Source organism: Eschrichtius robustus, chromosome 14 (assembly GCF_028021215.1).
Source record: "Eschrichtius robustus isolate mEscRob2 chromosome 14, mEscRob2.pri, whole genome shotgun sequence".
NCBI lineage: Eukaryota > Metazoa > Chordata > Mammalia > Artiodactyla > Eschrichtiidae > Eschrichtius > Eschrichtius robustus.
In genome coordinates, this window is record NC_090837.1 from 33,960,534 (window position 1) to 33,983,817 (window position 23,284).

Sequence of the window (23,284 nt, forward strand, 5' to 3'; positions counted from 1 at the left end):
TCTACGTTCAGATCTCTCTGCCCACCCCACTTCTGCTATGAGCTGGAGAAAACTCTCCGCTTTTAAGGGCTCAGGCCTGATTAGGTCAGGCCTACCTGGATAATGTCCCTATCATAAGGTCAGCTGTGCCAGCCAATGTAACCTAATCATTAGATTAAAGTAAGATCCACTCTCTCCGCAGTCCCAGGGATCATGTGGGGCGTGTACACCAGGGAGATGAGAAATCACAATAGGTGATGGGCTGCTTCTGAGGGGAGCTATTTGGCCATTTGTGTTTTGAAAATGTACTTCTATTAAAGAGAAACTGAGGAGGAAGAGTCTTGAAACTGGCTGCATCACAATGAACCAGCCAAGAGATGCTGAGGACCAGAACCAAGACGGCGGCAAGTGGGACAGAGGGAAGAGAATGGATTTTAAAGAACTATCCTGAAAATGAGCAAACTTGATTAATTGGATGGGTGGGCAGGGATGTGGGTAGTGGAAGAGACAGTAACTGATAATGGCATCCACATTTATAGAATACAGTATAAGAAGAAAAGTTTGTGGGGGAAGATAGTGAATCTAATTTAAACCTACTGAATTTAGGGTGCTTGGAATATGAAAGTAGCAATGTACTGTTGCAATTGGATACATTGTTCGGCCTTTGGAAGAGAAGTCAGGCTGGTAGGCTCTGTGGGAGCCAATATCTCTCACACTCATTCACATGCACGAGTGAATGAGATCGTGCAGACGGCCAGTGAATGAGTGGGAAGAGCATTAACAGCAGAGCTCTGGGCAACACTGATGTTTAGAGTTGGGGTGGGGAATGCCTTGTCCCGTGTCCCCTCACCCCATCCCCAGCTTTTCTCATACACCCAACCCCTGCCCTTTTGGGCCGTACCCCCAGCTTAGGAACCGGGCGTGCCTGACCCCATGGGGACATTACAGCAGTGATTATGGTCAAGTGGGTCTCCTTCAAACAGATCCAAGAGAGAATCTACATAGGCCAGCGTTCCCAGTATCACTTTCTAACTGCCATCAAGGCATGGCACTACTGAATGTAGAAAACAGGAGGCCGGGGATCGCCCCAGGTGCTGTCCACCGAGAAATAACTTAGTGTCATTCATTGTGATGGATTCTTGTGCCGCCCTTTTATTTCTTTTTTTTTTTTTTTCCTGGTCAAAAATTTCTTGGGTATTTTATTTTTTATTTTTTATTTATTTATTTTTAACATCTTTATTGGAGTATAATTGCTTTGCAATGGTGTGTCAGTTTCTGCTCTACAACAAAGTGAATCAGTTATACATATACATATGTTCCCATATCTCTTCCCTCTTGCATCTCCCTCCCTCCCACCCTCCCTATCCCACCCCTCTAGGTGATCACAGAGCACCGAGCTGATCTCCCTGTGCTATGCGGCTGCTTCCCACTAGCTATCTATTTTACATTTGGTAGTGTATATATGTCCATGCCACTCTCTCACTTTGTCACAGCTTACCCTTCCCCCTCCCCATATCCTCAAGTCCATTCTCTAGTAGGTCTGTGTCTTTATTCCCATCTTACCACTAGGTTCTTCATGACCTTTTTTTTTTTCCCCTTAGATTCCATATATATGTGTTAGCATACTGTATTTGTTTTTCTCTTTCTGAGTTACTTCACTCTGTATGACAGACTCCAACTCCATCCACCTCACTACAAATAACTCCATTTCGTTTCTTTTTATGGCTGAGTAATATTCCATTGTATATATGTGCCACATCTTCTTTATCCATTCTATCCTTCCTTTTATTTCCTTAATTGGGCTTTTTGCTGTCTTTTGTACATTAGAATTTCAGTTATACAAAGTGTTAAGAACTGTAACATTATATTTCCTGGAAGGAACGACTGATCCCTGTTTCTTGGAACAATGTAAGAAGACCGTTAGGACTAGTTTTACATTAGCACGCTGTGTCATTGTGATCTTTAAGTAACTGTGAAGGGGTGGTGTTATTCAGAAAGTTCTCTTGAACGTTTTAATCTCAAATTAGAAAAAAATACGCCCCCCCCCCCCCCATACATAGACGCCCGCAGTTTTCCAGTTCGGGAGCTGTGGTCACACCTTGCTGTTCATTCAGGAAATACCACCCCCTTCCCGTCCTCGCCTCCTCCTGGTCCAGGGCCGAAGGGCATCTGGTGCTGAGTCCCGGGTTCCCTCTCTTGACGGCCAAAAAGCCACGGACTCGGGGCTTCCCTGGTGGCGCAGTGGTTCAGAGTCTGCCTGCTAATGCAGGGGACACGGGTTCGAGCCCTGGTCTGGGAAGATCCCACATGCCGCGGAGCGGCTGGGCCCGTGAGCCACAATTACTGAGCCTGTGCGTCTGGAGCTTGTGCTCCGCAACAAGAGAGGCCGCGATAGTGAGAGGCCCGCGCACCGCGATGAAGAGTGGCCCCCACTTGCCGCAACTGGAGAGGGCCCTCGCACAGAAACGAAGACCCAACACAGCCATAAATAATAAATTTAAAAAAAAAAAAAAAAAAAAGCCACGGACTCTTTTCCTCTTCAATTTTGTGGGTTGTATTGACCAGCCAGAACACTTTCAAGTTTTTATTTGTTTCTTCTAGAAGAGGTCTCGGATTCTAAGTTATGGGATCTTTTTGTTGGAACACATCACACTTCCATCAAGAACATTAGCTTCTTATAACCTGGTGCGATTTCCCTTGTCAGATGACTATTGTGGATATTTTCTTTCTAGATAAATGGATATTGGGTCTTCCTTTTGTTTCTCCTGCCAAGACCGATCTATTTTGTTAGTGTTGCCTAGTGACTGTTTCCTGCAGTTCGGGTCCAGGATGTCTCTACAAATGGCAATTTTAAATGGCCGGGTTAGGTATTAATTCATGAAAGGCTTTGATCAGTGGGGGTTTCTTCTCATTGACAAACGAGACATCTTTGCTGTGTCGGACATGTGACAGACATCTGTGTTTAACTGGTATGCACATTTGGAGCCATTTTCTAATGCGGGTGAAAGAAATTCTGATCTCGAAGTCATATTTACACTTCGAAATGCACCTCATTCGCCCCGCGGCTGCGTGTAGGCATGAGCGATGGTATGCGGACATACGGCCAGCACAAGGATTGGTTCTTAGGATGGTGTTTGGGAAACTGGAAGGAATAAAGAGACTTGTTATTTCTTATGGAATGCCATGGTGACAGCAAATAGAGTCACTGAAAAAGCCACCACGTTCTTTAGGGAAATGCCCCTGTACTGAACTTGTAAAGCACACGGGATAGTTTTCAAGGACTACCCCAAGCAAAATGCTTCGGTTCATATCTCCAGTTATTCCTTTAAAAAAAAAAAAAAAGGCACCGCCAGGAGTATCAGGTCTTGCTGAGCTTCCTTAATAGTACTAGGTCAAGAAGTCGTAGTCATAGGGAAAAAAAACCCATCCAAATTGTAAAGGTACTTTGTTTCAAAAATACATTTTATTTTAACTTGGGGCTTCTACGATGTATACCCAGCCATGTTCTAACAAGGATTTAAGGTGTTTTTACAGAAATACACATTATAATGAGAAGAAAATAAATAAGCAGAAAGCAGGACCAAGAGAACATGAGAGGAAGAAGCCGGAAAGAGATGAACCCATAAAACGTGTGTTCAGAGCGCTCACCTCACAGTGTCCACACAGTAAAAGCACCCCACTTGCTGGCTAGAAGCATTTTCATTCGGGGTCCCATCGTTTGAGAGAAGCCTCTCTGTCAGCTTCTTCTAGGAGATTATGAATAGCCGTCAGGAAAGTGTCAGTGGTTGTTGATTCTCTCAGTCAGACCTTTAAGAAGCGCTAAGTAATGATTTGCCGGTTGGAGATAATGCTTCTCTTTAAGTATCTGAGATGTGCAGCTTTCTGCGTTGCCAGCTCAGTGGAGAACTATATTTTTTAACAGCAGAACTAAGGATGCTACTGATATCTCAGAAGAGGTGAGGGCTTGACAAGCGTGTTCACAGAAAGACCATCAGCCACCTTCTCCAAGGACATGGCCACCAGAATGCCTGAGGATGAAGTTAAGACACACCTCAGACATTTGGATCTAGGCCAGTGTGGAGACAAAGGATGCCCAGGACCCCGACACTGTGGACAGAGCAGGACTTCAATGATTTCAGCTCAGAAAAAACTTTAAAGCTTGAGCAGTATAAGTTCCTCTGTACTCTTCCAGGTAACCTCACAGGAAAGTCTGTGCCTAGGTGTGTGAATGAGTCCATCCATTCCCTTTATAGGATTATTAACTGTAAGCCCATGAAATATTGTGACTCCTACAAAAATATTGACTTCAGTTTTAGAAAAGTTTTTAGGTGGCAGGACCAGTTGCACACTCAGTAGTTAACTCTCCAATCTGCTACTTAACCAGGCATTTTAAGAAGAATTTTTAAAGGAGAATCCAGGACGCATCCCTGTCCTACGCATGCAACTGCTCTCCACATTCATCAGACAGACTTCCTGAGCAGGTGCAGGACTCCTGGTACCTGGGAGTTCAGGCTGATCTCATGCAGTTTAGTCATGAAGGTCCTTAAAAACCATAACCCACCTTGGGTTTTTCTATTTCAGCGTGAGGGGTAGAGCGGGTATCAAATGAAAGTAATGGAGTGAAGCCCCAGCTCAAGACCATTCGCCCTTTGGGAGAAATTGAGAAATTTATCAGGAAGTTAACCTGCAACATTTGAGGTGGAATTTTAAAAGCTAATAGGTCTTAAATGTAAGGCCAGACACTATAAAACTCTTAGAGGAAAACACGGGCAGAACACTCTATGACATAAATCACAGCAAGATCCTTTTTGACCCACCTCCTAGAGAAATGGAAATAAAAACAAAAGTAAACAAATGGGACCTAATGAAACTTAAAAGATTTTGCACAGCAAAGGAAACCATAAACAAGATGAAAAGGCAACCCTCAGAATGGGAGAAAATATTTGCAAATGAAGCAACTGACCAAGGATTCATCTCCAAAATATACAAGCAGCTCATGCAGCTCAATATCAAAAAAACAAACAACCCAATCCAAAAATGGGCAGAAGACCTAAATAGACATTTCTCCAAAGAAGATATACAGATTGCCAACAAACACATGAAAGGATACTCAACATCACTAATCATTAGAGAAATGCAAATCAAAACTACAATGAGGTATCACCTCACACAGGTCAGAATGGCCATCATCAAACAATCTACAGACAGTAAATGCTGGAGAGGGTGTGGAGAAAAGGGCACCCTATTGCACTGTTGGTGGGAATGTAAATTGATACAGCCACTATGGAGAACAGTACGGAAGTTCCTTAAAAAACTAAAAATAGAACTACCATACGACCCAGCAATCCCACTACTGGGCATATACCTTGAGAAAACCATAATTCAAAAAGAGTCATGTACCACAACATTCACTGCAGTTCTATGTACAATAGCCAGGACATGGAAGCAACCTAAGTGTCCATCGACAGATGAATGGATAAAGAAGATGTGGCACATATATACAATGGAATATTACTCAGCCATAAAAAGAAACGAAATTAAGTTATTTGTAGTAAGGTGGATGGAGTTAGAGTCTGTCATACAGAGTGAAGTAAGTCAGAAAGAGAAAAACAAATACTGTATGCTAACACATACGTATGGAATCTAAAAAAAAAAAAAAAATGGTTCTGGTGAACCTAGGGGCTGGACAGGAATAAAGACACAGACATAGAGAATGGACTTGAGGACACGGGGAGGGGGAAGGGTAAGCTGGGGCGAAGTGAGAGAGTAACATTGACATATATACACTACCAAATGTAAAATAGATAGCTAGTGGGAAGCAGCTGCATAGCACAGGGAGATCAGCTCGGTGCTTTGTGACCACCTAGAGGGGTGGGATAAGGAGGGTGGGAGGGAGACGCAAGAGGGAGGGGATATGGGGATATACGTATGCATATAGCTGATTCACTTTGTTATACAGCAGAAACTAACACAACATTGTAAAGCAATTATATTCCAATAAAGATGTTAAAAAAAAAAAAAAGCTAGTAGGTCTACCACCTGCGGGATTGAAATACTGTCTTCTTGCAGAAATTAGGAAAAAAATCCAACAGTCCAGATCTGGCCAGAGCAGATTATACCCACGTGGTAGAAAAATATAAATAAACTGATCCTGAATAAATTTCAAAGAACAGAGCAGTTTTTTGAAGAGCTTTGAAACAGGAAATAAACCCCAGATGCATTTATTTTGCTTGATTTTCTTTCCTGTTTCAAAAAATATTAATTTTGCTCTCTGCCAGGCACAGGGGTACGTGTTGGGAATCCAGTTGTGGGTAAAAACTGCTTACCTGAGAGGCTGGCATTACCATTACTCAAATCACAACACAAAGCAGTGTGAAATTGCCACCCTGACAAGTGCAATGTAGAAGATATAAAAACGTGTTCTCTGAGACCTGGTCCTGGCGGCCGGGGGGTGGAGTCCTGAGGAAGAGGTGCTTGAGGAGAGATCTGAAGGCTGGGCGGGTGGAAGGGTCCAGGGTGTGAAGGTGACTTGTGCAGACTTTGGCAGGAGGAAGCCTAGGGAGAGGGGCTGGAGGAAGGTTGTGTGATGGAGTAGGGGGTCGGGGCAGTCCAGGGCGCACCGCGGGGGGAGCCAAAGAGGCAGGACCTCCCTCACCGTGATGATGGAGTCTGACCACATCCTCAGTCGGGCCGTCTGTGCTCTCACTGCTGAGTCTGATAGCCAACTTCTGGTCTTCCCACATGGGTATATTCTCACAAAGGGTTTTTGAATGTAAAGACAGAAGTGAAAATACATTTGATAAAATCTCCGGGGTCGCCTCCTTTGAATTTCACTTGACATCCTCCTGAGCCCCTGAGATCGCGGGCATCTTGCTGCCCTCAGTCCTTGTTAAGCCAGGAGGGAGCAGGCAGGACTGGCTTAGAGGCTCAACCTTCAGAGAAGGGGAAGCTGCATCACTCAAGTCCCGAAGAACTTCCCAAAGTCCCTCAGCCCCGAACCTCCCAGTTCAACTCTGACCACCGATAAGGTCCGGAAAAGACAGTGGTGTTCTTGTGAGCACAAGAAAAAGCAGAATAATCTGAGTGTGTAGTACTTTACTTTTTGCTTGAATAGAACGGTTTTAAGTTTTCCTGCCAATGAAAGAACGTTACAGCTGTTTGTTAGGGCAAAAGGCTGTACCTACTTTAAAAGCCATTTGTCTTCTGGATTCAGTTTGCCTAATCATTTCAGTTTTTCTGTGATTGTTATTTACTGCCATTTGCTAATGCAATTCGTGCTTTAAAGATAAATGATAACCACAAAACTCAAATCACCATCTGAGATTCAGGAGTCAGCAGAGACTAACATTCTCTCAAGGTTAAATGAGCTCTTGGGACGGCTGCAGTGAGGGGACCTCGTGCTGACCCAAGGGGACGAGTCTGGTCTGGTTCTAGAATGAGGCCTGGGCCTCGCTTCTTTACAGGGCTTGCAGGCTCCTCCCACCCCCACTCCCAGGTGTGGGAAGTGCTGGGCCGAGAGGATTAATGCAGGCTTTTCAGGATTGCAAGCTCAGGAGCATTAAACCAGGATGCCCCCGATAGAGACAGTGAGGTCCAAAAGCAATCCCAACCTTGGACGTGTAGACCTGCTGGTACCCCAGGTGGTCCACACGGGCTATTGCACGTGTCCGACAAAGCTGGAGAACATGTAAGTAGAATCAGAAAGTTAGATGATTACAAAGGCTTTTTCCCCCCAGCTACTGTATTTTAAATACTAATCCAAAATATGATATGCTTTCAATGAAGGCCAGACTGACCCTAAGTATCATTGAAAGTGTCATCACCTGTCCTATTTTTTTGCCATTTATTTATGTTTTCATGATAGGTCTTTCATAGGTTTTACAATTATTTTAATTTAAAACCTCTATTTTAACTAGCGAGATGATATAATTACATTTTTTAATTATGTGAGTAGTTTACGTAATAACCCTGAAATCCTTCCTCTGTGTGCTTACTCACAGCCTTGTCCCGTTAATAAGAGGAAACAGTTGATGGACACTGGTTCACTTAAGACTTATTTGTTTAAAGCACTGACTGTTATTACATGGTTTTGATCATCAGTGCCTTATAGGACTGAAAAGTGGCCGTTCTACAAATTCATACTCGTTAAATGTATATTGTTAAAAGTTGTGTTTTCACTGTCAACATTTGCATTGCCTACAGCTCTTTATTTGACCAAGTGAGTTATAAATCACAATTTGGGTTTTGTTTGATTTTTTTTTTTTTTTTTTTTTTTTTTTGAGAATAGTCTTGGAAAGGTGAAATAAGTCCTTCCTCTCCCAGGAAGAATTTCACAAAGTCCCGCGTCATTCTGAATTAGGCCCTGTGGTTCTTTTACAAGATTCAGGTTTAAGTCTGTGTCTCTTTCAAGCATTGCTCTTCCCGAGGGCTTCCTTTTCTGCATTCGTTTGGCACACATTGGCTTAGTGACCTGAATCCTTAGCAGATTAACAGCAGGAAATGTTGTCTGACTACTCGCTGCCAACATCTCATATGTGTGATGTGAAGCTCTTTGTGAAAAAGCGAGCCCAATGTTTTTGCCAGGAAGAAGCACGCTTCACTGAAAAGCTGTCATCTACCACGGTACGTGGCTCTGAGCACAAAAGTCTGATTTCAGACAGAGGCTGAAATGACGACAACAAATGAAGACAGAAACAGATTGTGGCTGAAAGAAAAAGGCATCTTTCTAAAAAAGGTGGAGGGGCTTCACGTGCACAAATGGACTTTTGCCGTGTATGTGCTAAAAGTATTTTTTCAGAGAATCTCCGTCAAACCTAGGTCGACTCTACTGCATTTGAACTCTCCCTTCTTGTTTTGGTTGTGCTGCATGCCATGTCTGTGATAATATGTAACTATCATGTTTTGTACCAAAATGTGCCAGTATACCCAGTGCCTGTTGAAAACCGTTTTGTATGTGTTTGCAAAGGATAATTGAATGTACCCTTAGTTTACTGATAATAATACTATTTTCAGCCGTTTCTCCCTTTTACCTGTACAGTGAGATTTGTTTTTCACAAGAGACATGGGATGATTTCACTGCAGATGAAATAGGCATCAGTGGTATGTCAATCTCTATACCAAATTTCAGCATTAGAAAACCTAAATTTATTGGGCTTCTTATGAAAGGGACCTACTAATAATCACCAGCATTTATTGGTTATCGTTTCCCATGGGCTAGGCAATACGTATGCTTTCCTGTGTTTTATTTAATGCAACAATCCTATGAGTAAGGACCAATATTATTTCCATTTTTTAATGAAGGCAGTGAAGTTCAGAAAGGTTCAGTGACCGTCTCACCTCACAGCCAGCTAGTTGTAGAGCCAGGGTCCAGCATTGGGGCTGTCTGATGTGCCTCACTTAGAATAGAATGGTGGGAAAACCGACTTGAATTGGATAGGAATAATATCTTTAAAATTGCATTTTGAAGATATTTAAATAATGCTAGATGAATTCTAAGTTTCTAGACAGTTGAGACATGGAAATAAATCACTGTTTTGTTTAAAAACTTAGCAAGACCAGGAAGTGGTCCCAGGTTCATATTTTAACAGGCCACTTCAGATCTTTATTGCTAACTGAGCTGAGTTTAAGAAAGTGGCAGAATAGTCATTGATTGACTTATTAATAATGTGAAAAGAACTATTATGGTTTTCTAAAAAGCTGATTGCTTGTGAATTTAAAGAAAGAGCTAGCAAGATATGTAACACCTAGGCAGAAAAAAATCATCTCTGCTTCTCACATCAGCCCTCTGAATTCGCTGCCTGGATCACACTTGGGATTTAGTACACAGACTAGGTCCTGCCCCTCTGGGCATGGATCCTGGCAGCAGTGATGGGGATAATGGACTTCCTACTGTGCTTATTAAACTTGGCATTGAAAGTACACTTGAGACAGAAAGCCCCAAATGGAAGTAGATGCACACAGGGCAGCTGGGGCCATATATTGCTTCTTAGGCCTTCCCGGCCTCAGATCTCTCTCAAGTGTTGATGGACTGTTGTCACAGACCAGACACCATCATCATCTTTTATTCCTCTTGGTATTTTCTAAGTGTAGATTTTTTTTTTTTTAATCCACTTAAATTTCAGGGCAGACTGTGTTAGAACATCTTTCTATCTGACAGAGAAAAAAGAAAGCCCAGGAAAAAATGACCTACACAGAGTCCAGGTGTCCGATTTAGGCTCAGGCTCAGGCTTAGTTAGTTTGCTGAGCTCTCCACATGCTCCTGTAACACCAGGCAAATTGTGTTGCCATCATTTAGAAATGAAGAGAATTCCAGTTGACCTTTAGAAGTGAGGAGAATGGAAAAGCATTCAGTGTGGAAATATGCAATTAGGGAAGGAAGCATGAAAAAAAATGATGGCATTTTTCATCGAGATTAATCGAAGATAATGTGAGGAGAAATTCCTCCTTCAGATTCATGCCCGGAGCGCTTATTAGGCGCATATGTTGAATGTCTTCTGTGTTTAGGACACTCTGTCGGGGGCATTAAAAAGGTTGCACAGTTTCCTGTCCTCAGGGAGCAGAAATACAAGTTCCACACCGTGCAACAATACACGGAAGGATATAATTTCAGAAGAAAATCAGCAGTCCATTTGAAGAAGATATATGGTGGAAAGAATAAAGTGCTTACAGGGCTGGCGCTCCCTCAAATTTCAAAGCAGCTGAAATAAGGGTACGGAAGTGTCAGTTTCCCTGAACGGTCTCAGTATTATATGTTTCCTTGTATTAACGCACGTGGTATAAGCCTAAGCCAGTGTAACAAGAGGCTTTTTTTTCAGTGATGGTTTAAAGAAATGTGCACATAGATCCCGAGGAGCCTCAAGGATATACCCACACGCCCTGGTGCTGATGGCTTTGGTTCCCCCGCCCCAAGAAGTAGGGGCGCGTTCCCCCGCCCCCCCCAGAAGTAGGGACCATTGATTAGCTCCAGTTCTCAGGCAGAACGACGTGCTCTGCCTCATTTTCTTTGTGATTGTGCAGCTTCAGATAAATAAGAACTGCAGCCCGTCTTCTAAGGCGAGAAGATTATACTTGATTTTACAAATTTCTCTAATTTCAGCTTTTAGCCTTTCCCCAGGCTGATTCGTAGCTTTGTGAGACTGGAAGAAAAGACAGATTCTGTTGAAGTCTTTTGCTGAGGTTTAGTACAATTTGTGCTACCTGCTTGTGCGCTCATGACTTGAGCACAGATCAAGACATGATTTCCAGGGACTTGAGCATCAAGGCAGCGCTCTTGTCGGAGGATGCGTCCACAGGTGTGCCGTCTCCTGGTCAGCTGTCAATCAAGAGAAGCTCCTCCCTCCATCCTCCCCTGGGTTCAGTGCCCAGTGTTTGTTCCTCCCCATCACCTCACTAACCTGCCAGGGAAGATGTGAATGCTTTTACTCCTTCACAAAAGAGGAAGTCAAGACATTTGTTAACCTACCTGGGTCATTTTTTAGTAAGCTAGCAGGTTCTTGAGTTGAAGTCTGTATGTTTTAGCTCTACCAAGGGAGAGCTAAAAAAAAAAAATTCAACAAACTCAAAGACATTTCAATTTTGTGTATTTCATTCATAGCTTTAAATGCAGGTTCATTGTTTGGCTGGTTTATTGGTTGGTTTTCTAGTTTGGTGGTTTATCATTGCTCATTTGTATCATTTTATTTCAGCGTGTGGCTGGTTTTTCATTTCTTGAGAACTTAACGTTTCTTAAGAAAATTTGTTGGAAAGGGTGTCTTAAGATTTTAAGACTGTGTGTGTGCGTAAATAAAGTTTATCATAATGCAGCTATCAGTGTTGGTACAAGAAGGCCTGGAAAAAACTGGTGTGGATCTAAATCTGAAGAAGTTACACATTTCCTCAAAAAAAAAAGAAAAATTGCTTTAGAGTCCTCCGTTTAAGAATTTTTATGTTGTAAACTTAAGTGTACCTTTCAACCATGCCTGCAAATGAGATCTTGAAAACATACAAAGGCCTTGTGCCCACCTTCAGAAATTCTGATTTATTTGACCTGAGGTGGGTTCCTGGATATTGGCATATTTTAAATGCTCCCAGGATCCACGGTTGAAAAACCACTAGCTTAAAATATTGCTTTGGCAACATTGGTTATGCTATGCTAGTGAGAAAAATTTTAAGTTTCATCACGTTACCTTTTTATTCTCTTAATGGTATTTGACCAAAATGAGGCTCCATGAAAAATAAATACAGGAGGCACGTTGCCACCAGGAGTGTCTTTATAGTCAGTCGGGATATAAGGCGAGTGCACAGAGAGACAGCTGTGATATAAGGCAGAATATGGAACGTGCCCTCTTGGTACCATAAAGTGCTCTAATGTCCAAAGGTGAGAGAAATCACATTTGGCTGGGAGGACAGGAAATGCTGTAAAGAAGTGGCACTGGAGAAGCATTGTGAAGGATGGGAGTTGACAGGCAAAATGCAAGGCAGAGCACTTGGGGACATTTAGAGCATCAATATGCGTAACACCTGTAATGGACTGAAACACGTCAAGCCTGACTTAGCCCACGAGTTCATAGTGATTATAGAAAACAAAAATCCTAATTGGTGACTTCTGGATGGTGCTAGAAAGCCAACTCGTTATCTTGAAGTTGGATAAAGGAAAAGGTGTGAGCATTGATCCTGGCTTCCATCATCAGACTATGTCACTGGGTAAATAATTCTGACAAAGAGAAGTGTCTCTTCATAGACATACTCCAACTAATAAATGGGGGACCAAGGTTCGGATTCGAATATTCCCGTCTTGCCACTTCAAATTAATGGGTCTAGGGCAACGATCGTTAGTGACTGCTAATATCACAAAAAGGCAAGAGTTAACTTTATGCCTCCTGGTGAAATTGCACAGCATCATTTATGGAAACCAGTCAAACAAGAATCTGGTCAAGCTTCTAGATTTCACTATCAGTTTACAGGAAATACAGAAGACAGAAGAACATGTTAAATTACACCATGGAGATGCAAACAGCAAGTCTAGACTGAGCGAACTCTACAGGCAAATGACCTGGTCTCCTAGACAAGTTAATTTCAAGGGGAAAACCAACATAAATGGAGAACTTGCAGATAAGAGAGACCAGAGAGATATGTCAGCCGACTGCAGTGTATGGGCTAATCAAAGAAAATGAAAAAGAAAAAAAAATCTTTGAAATAATTGGGGAAATTAAAGTACTGACTAGATATTTGGTGATATTATGAACTGATTGCTACTTTTTTTTTTTAACATCTTTATTGGAGTATAATTGCTTTACGATGGTGTGTTAGTTTCTGCTTTATAACAAAGTGAATCAGCTATACATATACATATGTTCTCATATCTCTTCCCTCTTGCATCTCCCTCCCTCCCACCCTGATTGCTACTTTTGTTTAGATGTGATGAAGTTATTGAGATTACATTTCTTAAAAGAGCAGAGTTACATACTAAGATAAATAGAGACAAAATTATTTGCTGAGATGCTTCAGAATACCCAGGGGGAGGATGAGTGGAGCAGAACTCCGGATGAACCAAAGTTGTGGTCTTCAGAGGCATTTGTTAAAACTGGGTGATGAGTATGCGGGCTTTCATGATGCTGTTCTCTCTACTTTGGGAAATGTTTGAAATTCCCCCATCCTAAAACATTCTGAAATTAATTTTTAAAAGTTGTTAGACAAATGAAAGTACAAATAAAAATTTTAATGTAAACTTTCAGGTGATGCTGGTTGATAAGACCTTGAGAACCAGTGTTTCACAAACATTGTAAAAATCTTGAATTATCTTGGACTTGCAGGAAGTTTCATTAATGCTGCAGAAAAGCTTATTTCATCTGCTGTGTTTGAGTGGTGATGATGGACGTATCCTCATCTTCTCTATTAGAAACAGAAACCCAATTTTAAGTGGAAAAAGAGGGTAGAGAGAGGGCAGTCCACCATTGGTTTGTTACTCCAGGAAAGCAAAATCCACTTTCCTTAATGTCCAGGTGTTAAAAGTCAATGGTTATGTAGACTGCGAATGCATCTGAGTCAGAGACATGACTTACAGGAACAGCTCACAGGAAACAGCAAATGAGACTAAAAGCTGTTCATCGTCTCCAGTTAAGTAAATTATCCATTGATTTTAGAATACCTCTGTCCAAAAAATGTTTTTTAATGTACCGAATTCTTTTTTTTTTTTTCTTAACATCTTTATCGGAGTATAATTGCTTTACAATGGTGTGTTAGTTTCTGCTTTATAACAAAGTGAATCAGTTATACATACACATATGTTCCCATATCTCTTCCCTCTTGCATCTCCCTCCGTCCCACCCTCCCTATCCCACCCCTCTAGGTGGTCACAAAGCATCGAGCTGATCTCCCTGTGCTATGCGACTGCTTCCCACTAGCTTCTACTGAATTCTTGACTCATTATAGCTGTTATAAACATACCCAATGAAAGTAAAGTGCCTAGATTTGATCACTTAATGAACATCCTCTTTGGGAACCGAATATTTAACATAAATTCTCTAAAAGGTCCAGTGACGGTTGAGCTTTAGTCATATTTTACATGTTACTACCTAAAGATGCACACAATGTCAACATGTAGAAATAATTGACTTAAAAAGTTAAATAATGCACTAGAAAAAAATTACCTGAGTAAGAAGAATCAAGAATTTGGGGGAGTTGGGAGTGATTGCAGAGGGGATCCTGTCCGGGGCTACAAAATAGTCCCATTTTGTGTCGTGTGCTAACTCCATCCATTGCCAGGGTCTTTCTCATCACGTGTACGGAAGGGCTCTGAAGCCGCATTTGGGCTGCCCGGGGGAGTGAGCTGTGATCATTAGTGATGTTGGCCATGAGCACAGGTGCCCAGTTACAGCCTCAAGCCCGTGATCACCTGGCTCCATGGAGTCATCCATCCTCACTCAAGGTTGAGCCCACATAACGGGAGAGGCCTTTCCAGTGTCATCCAGCTGGCTGGCGGCTGTGGTGATGTTTGGCAGATAGGAATTTCATTGTTTACATATAACCATCTGTAGCAGATTCTAGACAACCCGTCTTAGTTCTTAGGGCCAAAACAAACAAACAGAAACAAACCCAAAAACCCTTCAGAGTGAAGAATGGACCACTATGTTATTGTCTTAAGGACTGTTTATAGGGTTCAAATATGTTTAAAATAGTAAGAAAAAATCTGGTCTGTTCAAGAGAGAGCTGTGGTTCATTAATAGAAATCAAATGGTGAGAAGCCAGAAAATTAAGAACCAGTTAGTACAGTGGTCTGTGCTTGAGCTAATCATTCCACCTGTTAGACAAAAGGAAGAAGACAGCAGCCAGAAGACAGCTAATAAAACAATGCCCAAGGCCGCCTGCAGCATGACCAGAATAATTCCTCCATTGAGGGCCTGGCTGTGGTCTGCTGGCTCAGAGGATGTAGAAGGCTTTGTAGAGGAAGGTTTATTGTGTTTGTTTTGTTTTGATTTGTTTTTACTCATTGAGAAAGTACTTGGCCAGACACTGCTGTGTATTTGTGTGTGTGTGTGTGTGTTGTGTTCTAGTTAAAGCAGTTAGACAGTAAGCAGATAATTGATATCTGAAGAAAGAGCAGGGCATATTAATACTAAGGCTGCTTATTGGCACCACAAGGAGCTGTATATGTGCTCCTACCACAGAAATGCCTAGTGAGTTCTATATTACGTATTCTGCCATTTATCAATCACGTAGGCTGATAATATCAATAGCTGACGTTTGTGGGATGCTTGACATGTGTTATCACTGGACCAAGTTGGAATACTTTGTTTCATTTTAATGTCAACCATTACAAAGAAGTAGATGGTATCATACCCGTTTTACAGAGGGAAAGCTTCGAGGTCCGCACAGCTGCAAGGGACATAAGGAAGACTCAAAGCCAGGTTTACCTATTAAAGCCGCCGTCATAGGCAACACTAAGACTGCCTCTCTCATGTAACTCCTCTGAACCTCTGTGTTCTTATCTCTAAACTGGACATTATACCAATGGAAGCATCAGAAGAACCAGTTTTTTTTGGTGCAAACTTTATAATTTGTTAAGCATTATTCAGAAGCAATATGCTGTTATTTACAAATAAAGGATTTAAACCAGCGAGCAGCATTTCATTGTCATACCATTTATTTATATCCATTGAACAATGTTACACAGTTTAGCTAACATGTAATTTATTTTCATACACTATTAAACTTTTTTCAAATTCAACATTGATTATTCAGCTGGTTACAATTCAGGCTTCACTTTTCTATCCTACATTTATCTTTTCTCCTAAATAGTCATGCTTGAGGGCACTAAGTAATTTCCAATATATTTGCGGTTGCACAGTAATACATACCACTGACACGTCTTCTGGATACTTACTCTTTTGGTATGCCCATTGTTTATCAATTTTCTTATTTTTCTCTTACTACATTAAATCTTAAAGACAAATACGCTTAAGGTACGAGATGTCAAATGTTGGTACTGCACAGACAAAATGTAGTTTAGCTTAATTGCTTCCAGTTAATCCATCTCCGACTCCAAGGCCAAGTTTAAAAGACCTTTGGTGAAAATATGATACTGTCTATCACCATAAATTAAGCTGATGGATTTTTTTTTTTCCCCAGATGACTGCCTTTTTTCTCTCTCCAATTGACTGCTTTATGGCCAAAAATACAGCACATATATCTACATCTTACATTTATAAATGATAATTTAAATCTTTAAACTTAACGAACATGTTTGTTATGTTTAAGAGAAAGGATTTTCTCTAAAAAAAAAAAAAAATTAAGAGAAAGTTGAACACTGTGATACAAAATTGAAATTTGTGGCTGTAAACAAAAACTAATAAAGTTTGACGGGCTTTAGAAAGTGATCCATGGCTAGAATTTCTAAGTAAGGACTGGGATAGAAAGTTTGAAGGGGACTTCCGCCTAAGACAAGGAATGGGGTTAATTCTTCTCAGGCCCAGAGCCTGATCACCTGGGGGAGTGAGCGTGGGTATTCCGAAAACACAGCTGTGGTTGGCCCTTTAATGCGCTCACCGTCGGGATTTTTGTGTTTCACAATGTATTTGAGGCTTCCGAGCACCAACTTCATTTCCCCGACTACTTCCGTTTCGAAATCATCCGCAGGTCGCCTGTGCTTACTCACTGGCAGGCGTTATTTTTTTATTTACTTGTTTGTTCTGTAGGAGCTGCCTCTTGTAGGATTAGGTCCACTTTATTGAGCCTTTTTTTCTAGTTAAAAAGGAGACGGTTGGGCTTCCCTGGTGGCGCAGTGGTTGAGAATCTGCCTGCCAATGCAGGGGATGCGGGTTCGAGCCCTGGTCTGGGAAGATCCCACATGCTGCGGAGCAACTGGGCCCGTGAGCCACAACTGCTGAGCCTGCGCGTCTGGAGCCTGTGCTCCGCAACAAGAGAGGCCGCGACGGTGAGAGGCCCGCGCACCGTGATGAAGAGTGGCCCCCCACTTGCCACAACTAGAGAAAGCCCTCGCACAGAAACGAAGACCCAACACAGTCAAAAATTAATTAATTAATTAATTAATTAAAAAAAAAAAAAAAAGGAGACGGTAAAGTGATCAAACCTGCTTGTTATTCACTGAACAGTTACAACAAGCAAGATTTTAAATTTTACCCATTTTTGTTCGTGGCAATTGAGAGAACTTTCTTGGTGTGTGTTGACTCGTTTTTCTGTTTTGTTCTCCATAGAAACGCTCCAGAGGCCAAGTGCTGTTTGATAAAGTATGTGAGCATCTGAATTTGCTAGAAAAAGACTATTTTGGGCTTACATATCAAGATGCTGAAAACCAGAAGGTGAGTGGTTGAAAGCAATACAAAGTATTATGGCTTCAACTGCGCTTCACTGCAAGAAAGTGAGCTGAAACTGAATTGGTAAATCGTTTTCTCCACCTCCCCTCGTACTCCCACGCCCTCACATTTATTATCCAAGGCCCTAAATGCTGTTAATCACCTTATTTCTTCATGAAGGAAATTATTGACAACTTCCTTTAATCTTGAGTCTTTTGGAAACAGTCAGTCAGTCAGCGTTTCTGCTTTTCATGCTTGAGTTCTTCAGGTTCCAGAAAAGCATTTTATATGGTGCTTTGGGGGGATGATATATTTCCATGGATTTGAGCCAATGAGAATCACATACATTGATAATTATACAGAAAACATGTTCACTGGATGCCATCTTATTAATTCATCTTATTACACTTTCATATTCTTGCTGAATCACAATATGAGATGAATCACGTACAGACCTGGTGTACAAGGCAAGCAAGTTAATGTATTCAGTCCACGTTTAATGTTACATGTAAAACCTCTGTAGACTCTTATACCTGCTGCAGTCTCTTCAGGCCTTTATCTCACTTATCCCCCCAACTGCCTGAAAGATAAGGAAGAAGAAATTGTTTCCTTAATGCTGGAAACTGAGCCACAGCAATTGTGCTCATTAAATGTCACTTGTTTTGTTGTCGTTCGTTAGTGAATCGTACTTTATCTTTACTGAATTCTGTGGATGATGTCTAACTTCATTATTAAACACCTGAGTGTTCTGATAAGGAAAATCATGTCAAACAAGTGTCCGTTTGTTAGGAAAGCATTCCAAGAAGGTGCCTTAAAATCTATAATCACAGAAGTCGCTGCATGGGACTGAATGGCTAGGACATCAGTGGTCAAGTTACATGCAGAGTCAGCTCTCTGTGTTCTTGGGTTCTGCATCTGCAGATTCAACCAACAGCAGATCAAAAATATTTTTTTTAAGTTCCAGAAAGTTCCAAAAAGCAAAATTTGAATTTGCCAGTGCACCAGCAAGTATTTACATAGCATGTCCCTTGAATTAGGTATTAGAAATGATTTCAAGTATATGGGGGCGTTGCATAGGTTATATACAAATACTGTGCCATTTTATATAAGGGACTTGAGCATCCTCAGATTTTGGTGTTACCTGGGGTCCTGGAACCAATCCCCTGTGGTTACCGAAGGATGACTGTATCTTCAGCTCATGCTTGTAACTTGTTTGAACATAGAATCCACCATTTTTTCCCCTCTGTTTCTGTGCTAGCTTGAATCCCTGAAGGCACTTGTTGTAAAAGAAAAGAACTTTGTCAAGCCTGAATTGTGTGCACACACATCTTCTCATTAGACCAGAGCCTGGGCCCTCGCAGGACTAGCGAAGGGGCACCAGATGTAGGGGAAGGACCCAGGTGGGGGAGCCTTCCGGCAGCCACTCCTTCTCAAATACGTTTAGTTCATCTCTACCCAGTCAACACTAAGTCATCTCCATTCTTCTCTGATTCATATTCAGACTCTCACTTCTTTTTCAGAATTGGTTGGACCCTGCTAAGGAAATTAAAAAACAGATTCGAAGTAAGTTCTTTTGGATTATTATGTGTAGAAATAGGAAGATTTTCAAAGAGTGGGGTTATCTGAAGTGGTAGCTCATACCCACATGGCTGGTGTGAATACGGTATTTTGAAAGACAGATTAAGATCTCAAATTTTATCTTTGGCAGGTTGGTCTAGCTCAGATACCCATTATTAATTATCACGACCCGGGAATAAAATGACATGACACTTGACCTATTCCCTTGCCTGTTCAGAGATGTGAGATATGATTTAATCAAGTGATGCCCCTGTTGACAATCATCTAAAAGTTTCAAACTTAATTATTAATGTTGTATTAAACCTAACTGCCACCAAAGTATGCAAGGCAAGCAGTCAAGCTAAAAGTAATAGTCATTTAATAGCTTAGAAACGGAGTAACAAGTCAGACTGAAGTTTACTGTCTGATGATGTCTTCTTTTCTTAGCCCTAAAGGCAATTTAAGAAATGGACATTTCCTAGCGCAGAAAACAATTACATGAGCCCCTCAGAAAATTTAAATACAAGTAGCTAATAAGTATTAGAAAAGGTGCTAAGTCTTAGTAATAATTAAATGCAAATTAAAATGAGACATTTTTCACCTATTCAGATTAGCAAAGATTTTAAAAGTTTAATAATGCCCTACACTGGCAATTTTGTACACAATTGGTAGAAATATAACCCTTTAAGAAGGCACTTTGTGTCAGTATTTATTAAAATTTAAAATGTGCTTATTCTTTGACCCCTGATTTTACTTGTAGAAATGTATCCAGTGTCTGCTTAAGAGAGGAGTGTCTACATGTGTGTACATGTAGGAAAGTTCATTGTCATACCATTGGCAATAGAAGAAGACTCAAAGCAACTTAAATATCCATTTATAAAGAAATGATTAAATCGATCATGAAATAGCCATACCTTGAAATACTAGGTAGCTGTTAAATAGAATGAGGTAGAATAAATATGTTTTAGCTCTCATTAGTGAGACCTTAGAGAAATAATTCGTATTTGTTTAAAATGAGTTATGCATACATAGGTATATGGAAATACCTATACCTCCAGAAGTGGCACTGCAGGGTAGGGGGTTGAGAAAGAGGAATTTTTTTATTTTTAAGCCTTTTCTGTAGCTGTTGCCTTTTACTATGGATAAATGGTAAAACATGGATATACTTTATAATTTCAACTAACTAGTTAATTTTTTTCAAGCAGTTCATTTTTTATCAATAAAATCTAGTTTAATTTTCCAGAACAACTGATTCTATTTGAAGATTAAATTTAAGACCAATTTATTAATAAGAACAGCCTTCCCATCAAAGTTACTATTAAAAGAGAGAGCAAATCTTTCTAGTGCCTTTGAATGTTCTGAGGTCTCAAAATACCCTACATGCTAATAAAAAGTAATTAGTAGCGAGCAGTTTGAAATGGCTTAATACTAGATAATATCTCAAAAGAAGCAAAAAATTCGCTATGCTTCTAGATATTAGAGAGTCTGATAATTCTTTATGCAACGAAAACATCTTTACCATAGTTTTGAGAGGAATTTGGTGTGGTCACTAATCAGAAACTTGATAGTGAAGTAGTTTGATAGAACTAAGTTGGGATTAAAACCAGGGACAGCTTCAGTTGTGATAAGAAGGTGAAAACTTCAGAGTCCTAGTAAAAACTTTAAGATGATGAATATATTCTAAGGATCTTTTTATGGAGTTATTAAGAGCAGATGTGCTGAATATCTTAACATTTCATGTGCTTTAAGTCCTCTATATTCACCTAATTAATAAAACGCTGTTTCATACTTGGTTGATTTAATAATTACAGAGCACTTTGAAAATATATTAAATGTTCAAGGATAAGTCATTAATTATCCTGTTACAAGAAAGGCTGTAACAACAGTTAATTTTCTTTTCTGCTGTTAATGGAATTCTTTTTTTCCTTCATTTCCCATTTATCCTGTCTCCGACCTTCCTTTCTAAGAGATGAAGTTTAGGGGACAATCAGAACATGAGATTTAGAGGATATTTTCCTCATGTAGATTAGGCAGTGTTTGTGACGGCAACATAAAGAAAACCAAGTGACAATCATGCAGATAAAGGAGGAGACAAGAAAAAATTGGAATTTTTTAGGAATGGAATTGGGTGTTTTCATCTATATTCCTTATTGTTTCCCATGCACAAAATGCCTTCTTTCCACAAAAGGTACATTCTATCAAGGCAGAAAAGTATTATCAGAGTCAATGTAATTATTGTACAATCACTTCCTCTTTCTGAACATAAATATCAACAATAAAAGGATATTTCCATTATTTTTATGCTGTAAGTCCACAGTAGGTCTCTAGAATGAGATCTTCAAGAGAATGGCGAATGGCAATCAAGCTGATAAAGATTTTAAGTTATGAATTTATGAGAAATAGAAAATTCTGAGCCTGAAGAGTTAGTTCTTATGAAAAAAAATTCTTATTCCAGTCATCTTTTATGCCTAGCAGATCTAAAATTTCTAAATATATTCTGATACATAGTATATTTATGATATAGTAACTTCATGATATAGAATATATGATATATAGTGATTTATGCTATAAACATAGTATATTTAGAAATTTTAAGATTTGGCAAGCATAGAAGACTAAAATTAGAATTTTTTCATGAGAATGAATTCTCTTCAGTTTCACAGTTTTCTGATTATCATAAATTTGGAATTTAAAATCCTATATCAGCCTTATAGAATGTCATTTTAATGCATTCAAGCTCTTGCGTTTCCGTCTCTAACCAGAGCCGTCATCTGATCAGACAACAGGCTCGCTCACAAACCTATTTATGGCATAACTATAGCCTCCCAGTGATTTGTTTCTACCAGATTCTTTACGAGGATATGTATTTCAGCTTTAATCTGCCTCTCTCATTAATTTCAAATGTTACACCTCATTTCACTGGTTTTTTTCTTTTTTTTTCTTGATTGTGGTGTAGATTGTGTTTTCCTTAAACTTTCCCACCCTTTCAAAATAATGTCCTGCAAAACCTCATATTTGATTGGGTTATAACCTTAGGAAAGAAGATTCCTTGGGATTAATGATTTTCAAAGTGCGGTCCCTGAGCCCAAGTGTATTAGAACCATTAGGGTGTTTATTAAAATCACAAGTTCCTAGGCCATAATGCACATCTCCGGAATAAAAGCCTCTGAGTAGGGCCGAGGGATTGGCATTTTTAACAAGCCCCTCAGATGCTTCTTAGGCCCACGATCATTTGAAAGTCACTTTCCTGTAATGAGGATTTTTGCATTGAAATATCTTTCTTCTATTTTTATTCCCTCTTAGTTTCCAACTTGGAGTGTTTACCCTGAATTTATTATGAGTTTATTTACATTGCTAAACGATTCATTGGATTCACTTTGAAGTGGATAAAAATTATAAAAGAGCAATAAATCCATTTCCCATAACGAATCCATTAGCTTTCATTCCAGTTGCTTGCGGGGAAACCAGCTCTCATGATGAACCTCACCGCTGGCAAGCATTCCATTTTAGCAGGAGGTGAATAGGAGTCAATAGGAAAGTAAAACCAAATCAGACTTGTTAATTTTAGAATAACAAGAGGACATTTTTGAGAACAGTGGGAAAAATAATCGCTAGAAATATATTTGATTGCCAGATATTTTATGACTTGTAATTCTTACAGCCCATGTTTTGGGAATATTTTCTTAGTGGTTTAGAAATGGCACGAAACACCCAGTAATACCCGGTCCCTATACCAAGTCCTTTATAAGGCAAGTCAAATGGTGTCCCTGCCAGGTGGACCTCTAAGTGTAATATGAAAAGCGGTGTCCAGAATAAGCCAGAATTAGTGAATGGACTATGCCATGGATGACAGCAATACAGGTGACCTCTGCAGCTAAGTATTTGCTCCTCAAGCAAGAGAACAGTTCAAAGGAAGGAGCCGGGCGGTACTTAGGATGTTGTCCCTTTCTTGTGAATGT

At 40.3% G+C, this 23,284-nt stretch overlaps 1 protein-coding gene across 4 annotated transcripts in view; it reads left to right on the top strand.

The window, feature by feature from the left end:
- EPB41L3 (erythrocyte membrane protein band 4.1 like 3) overlaps positions 1–23,284 on the top strand; it is a 140,470-nt gene that overhangs the window by 71,761 nt on the left and 45,425 nt on the right. For all 4 annotated transcript variants that reach the window (XM_068563487.1, XM_068563488.1, XM_068563490.1 and 1 more), the window contains exons 4-5: positions 17,670–17,774; positions 19,289–19,331. In XM_068563487.1, coding sequence (XP_068419588.1) covers positions 17,670–17,774; positions 19,289–19,331 — 148 coding nt within the window. The remainder of the gene's footprint in view (positions 1–17,669; positions 17,775–19,288; positions 19,332–23,284) is intronic.